This window comes from Aptenodytes forsteri, unplaced genomic scaffold, assembly GCF_000699145.1.
Source record: "Aptenodytes forsteri isolate BGI_AS27 unplaced genomic scaffold, ASM69914v1 Scaffold92, whole genome shotgun sequence".
Taxonomy (NCBI): Eukaryota; Metazoa; Chordata; class Aves; order Sphenisciformes; family Spheniscidae; genus Aptenodytes; species Aptenodytes forsteri.
The window spans coordinates 5,755,128-5,759,325 of NW_008794581.1; the positions used below are offsets into that span (position 1 = coordinate 5,755,128).

The 4,198-nt window shown below is 40.8% G+C and overlaps 1 protein-coding gene across 1 annotated transcript in view; it reads left to right on the forward strand.

Annotated features, from left to right (window-relative positions):
• The window catches only part of ANKRD55 (ankyrin repeat domain 55), a 52,438-nt gene that overhangs the window by 6,413 nt on the left and 41,827 nt on the right, over positions 1 to 4,198 (forward strand). Inside the window, exons 2-3 of the mRNA XM_019470258.1 lie at positions 1,072 to 1,194; positions 3,057 to 3,187. Of these exons, the coding sequence (XP_019325803.1) occupies positions 1,072 to 1,194; positions 3,057 to 3,187 (254 nt within the window). The remainder of the gene's footprint in view (positions 1 to 1,071; positions 1,195 to 3,056; positions 3,188 to 4,198) is intronic.

The following is a 4,198-nucleotide window of genomic DNA, read 5'->3' on the forward strand; positions in this document are numbered from 1 at the left end:
TGACCAGTCCCCCAGCAGCAGCCCCCCCGGCCAGCTTTCCCCCAGTTTATGTACTGAGCATGATGTCACATGGTATGGAATGTCCCTGTGGCCAGTTTGGGTCAGCTGTCCTGGCTGTGCCCTCTCCCAGCTTCTTGTGCACCTCCAGCCTTCTCCGTCAGTAGAGCATGGGAAGCTGAAAAGTCCTTGACTAGTGTAAGCACTACTTAGCAACAACTGAAACATCGGCGTGTTATCAACATTGTTCTCATCCTAAATCCAAAACACAGCACTGTACCAGCTGCTAGGAAGGAAATTAACTCTATCCCTGCCGAAACCAGGACAATAGTTCACTTGAAGCCAAAGGAGGTGTAGGCATGTGGAGCATGGGATGACCAGTCTGGTAGGAAGTTACAAGCAAAGAAGCAGAGAGAGAATCATCGCTTTAATTTCTCTAGAAACAAAAATCTGAGGAGTGTTCAGGAACAGGTCCTACAAGGCATCTGCTTTGAGTAATGCCTCATACTGTAATTGCCAAACAAAGTAAACCTCTCCTGGGTTTCAAGCAATAGTCCATCTTTCCTTTTTGCGGGAATTATTAACACAAACCATTGCTGCCAGAAGTTCACTCTCCTGAGAAGAGAATTCCCCTGGACACCACAGGGAAAAGAAGAGAAAAGCCTCAGTCTTCTGACTGGTGCAAGGATAACACTGAAACTGAAAACACCTGTGTCCTGATTTCATCCTACCTCATAGAAGTGTAACCAGCAATATTATGAGCTAGTTCACTTATTACTTCATTGTTTCTCAAGTCATGTTACATTAATGTTAGTACGATTTCTTACAAGAGGTGGAAACTTCCTAGAAGTTTTCTTATGTCCTGTCAGTGTCTACGTCTGACAGTTTTGGAAGAAGTTATGATGAAAAACAAGTTTCAGATGACTAACAAAAACCACAGTGCTGTTTAGATACACTTTGTTCCACATCAAGTTATATAGTCATAAAAACTCAGTGAAAAAAGTGTCATTATTTTCACTGTTAATCATTTGTACTTGCTCTGTGCTTACTCATGGACATACTCCTCCCCTGCAGGTGATGCAGCAGAAGAGATTGACTTGACTGTGGTTTACCAAGCAGCAGCTAATGGTGATGTGAACACACTAACTGCAGTGATTCGAGAAGATCCTTCCATCCTGGAGTGCTGCGACAGTGAGGGTAAATGAAGGCTGAGTTTGTTCTCAGGGGATTAGTTATTTCAGCTTGCAATTAAATTTTCCATTTTTTATCCTGATTTTTGTGTTCAGCAAATTATATTTAGCAGCAGAATATGGGAAATTGGAGTTATTCTTCGGAACATCCACTGGAAATGCTTAGTTTGGATACTTCTTTCCCCCTGTAATTCTAAGATTTTTTATATGGATACAAATAAGTTGTTTTGCTATAATCAGACAGTACTTTATCATGAATCTATTTTATCTTCTTCAGGAGATGCTGAGAAATTGTTGTCATTTCAGGGAAGGAAAAAGAATATTTTTTCAAAGTCCGATGCTATACATTCTGCACATCTCTAGAGTAGAGCGTTCCAGTCTTTTGTACTTAAAAAGTATGTGTACAGACACGGTTAGAATGATTTTGTCATATAATTGTTTGCCAAAGGGTTGGTTGTAAAATGTGCAATGATCTAAATAATCTGTTTTATCTGTGAGACTCTGCTCCTTTTCATTTTGTGTTCAGGTTACTATTTAATGTTATTACAAAGTGCTGTCCATTGGCTGGGCTTTATATGCACCTATTTCCCACGTGAATTAGAGAAACAGATCTCTGGAAGCTTCTCTCAAGGAAGACTTTGTTTATTCAAAAGTATTTTTTTACTGCAGTTTCTTTTAAAGGGTCCATATGAACGCTGTCTTTTCTATTCCCTACCAGCTTTTACCAAGTTACCAATTATTCCTACACTTTAAACCAGACATCCTAACTGTTATCTTTAAAACATCTATTGGTCAGTAGGGAAAATGGTTAATCAAGCTAAAATGCTCTCAGTCCAGATCTTTAATGGGAGAGGGACTAGGTATGAAGGGCAGTGGGTGGAGAGAGACTGATCAGCAAACAGAAGTATTTTAGCTCCAGAATAAACTTGTTTACTAGGTTGTATGTCCAAATGTAACTAAAGACCAGTCTTGCAAGACAAAACATATGGCTCATATCCTGCACATATGGCAGAGTCTGCATAACCGCAGGTTGAGTAGCATGCCTTTGCTCAGCAGTCTCATTGAATCCGGTAAGAATAATTATTCTTCAGTTGTGTCTGAAGTTTCTAGTAGTCTTATAGTTTCTAATATTCATGTTTATTCCCATCTTAGTCATTTTAAATTGCTTTGTCAGATTCTGCAGGAAAATCTCTTGCTGTTATTCAGCAGTTAACAGAATGGAAGGAAGAGGAAGCAATTAAAAGATATCATAATAGTTCATGATGAAATTTGAGTATTAGGTTGGAATGCAGATTTCCAGTTTTTTCCAGCACAGAAATTGTTAGCAGAATATAAAATAAGTTCTCATGACAACAGAAAAGAAAATACTCTAGAGCAAATCCAGTCTTTAAAATAAGCTGTTGTGTGCATTAAGGATCAACTCACACACGTACACCTTTGCACAGGACAGGGCTTGATTTCATAAATCTTTTGAATACATACAGACAGAATGAAGCTGGGATTTGAGAAAACTAGCCAAGCACCATCTGGCCACTAGTCACTCTGAAGAATATCAGCCTCCAAAATGGTGTACAAAGCCAACAGTTCATATTGGGAGCTTGTCAACAGAAAAACACTTTTCCCTCCAGAAGTAGAGTTAATGAGGCAAGGCTTTTGCTAATGAAGTCATGCTCTTTTTAAAATCAGTGGTCAGTAACTGGCATAGCAGTTACTTCCTGCCTGCAAAAAGCTGAGTACAACTGTTGGACAGTTGTCAGAGAAAGGATTTGTTAATTTGCCAACGCTAACATTAGCAAATAAGAAAATATCCCTATCTTATGGCTTTGACAAAATAAAAATTGTAAATGATCGTTTGACTTTCTTCCCCAGGTTGTACACCTTTGATGCATGCTGTGTCAGGACGCCAGGTTGATACAGTGAAGCTTCTGTTGAAGATGGGAGCCAATATTAATACTCAAGATGCTTGTGGACGTACCAGTTTATCTCTGGCAACTTATCTGGTACCAAGACTTGGGGGAGAAGTATGGAAAGATAGATCGAGTGAAGGGAGGAAATGTGCAGACCAACTAAGATTTCTTTTTATACTGCAGAAAGAAAAAAAAGTACAAAACATTTGGTTCTAGAAAACCGTGAAATTTTAAACTTTACTATAATGCAAAGCTGGAAGCAATGATTATTAGAAAAGGACCAGGACTCCTGCCAGAGTGTCCTTTCTCTTTTGGGTTGTAAAATCAGTGCATGGTATGGGGACCTCGCTAGATCCAGGGTCCTCTGTGTGGTTTCAAGAAAGCCACTTGTTTCTGTGCACTGGAAAGTCCCCTCTTAATAAGCAGATTAATTTCTGCCCTCCCACTGTTAGCATCAGATTTTTATGCTCCAGAGAGGGCATTCCTATCTCAAATTCTCGTGGTCAGCAGGCATGTTTTCCTGCACACCACATGACCCCGGGCATTGCTTTTTTTCACTATAGTGCTGGAGCTTGGATGGCCAGGTTAAGAACTTACATTTAAAGTGCCAGTGCAGATACGCAGATCATAAGCAATCCAACACCCCAATCAACCCACATGCAAGTGATAGTAGGGGCAGACATGCCATTGAGAAGTTTGGGAAGGAAGATGAGGTGCTCTTTGTCTGAAGCACACAAAGAAGAGAAGGCTTCGGGGAGACCTTATTGCAGCCCATCAGTACTTAAAGGGGGCTTATAAAAAAGATGGCGGCAAACTTTTTAGCAGGGCCTGTTGAGACAGGACAAGGGGGAATGGCTTTAAACTAAAGGGGGGTAGATTGAGACTAGATATAAGGAAGAAATTTTTTACGCTGAGGGTGGTGAAACACTGGCACAGGTTGCCCAGAGAGGTGGTGGATGCCCCATCCCTGGAAACATTCCAGGTCAGGTTGGACGGGGCTCTGAGCAACCTGATCTAGTTGAAGATGTCCCTGCCCACGGCGGGGGGGTTGGACTAGATGACCTTTAGAGGTCCCTTCCAACCCAAACCATTCTATGATTCTAT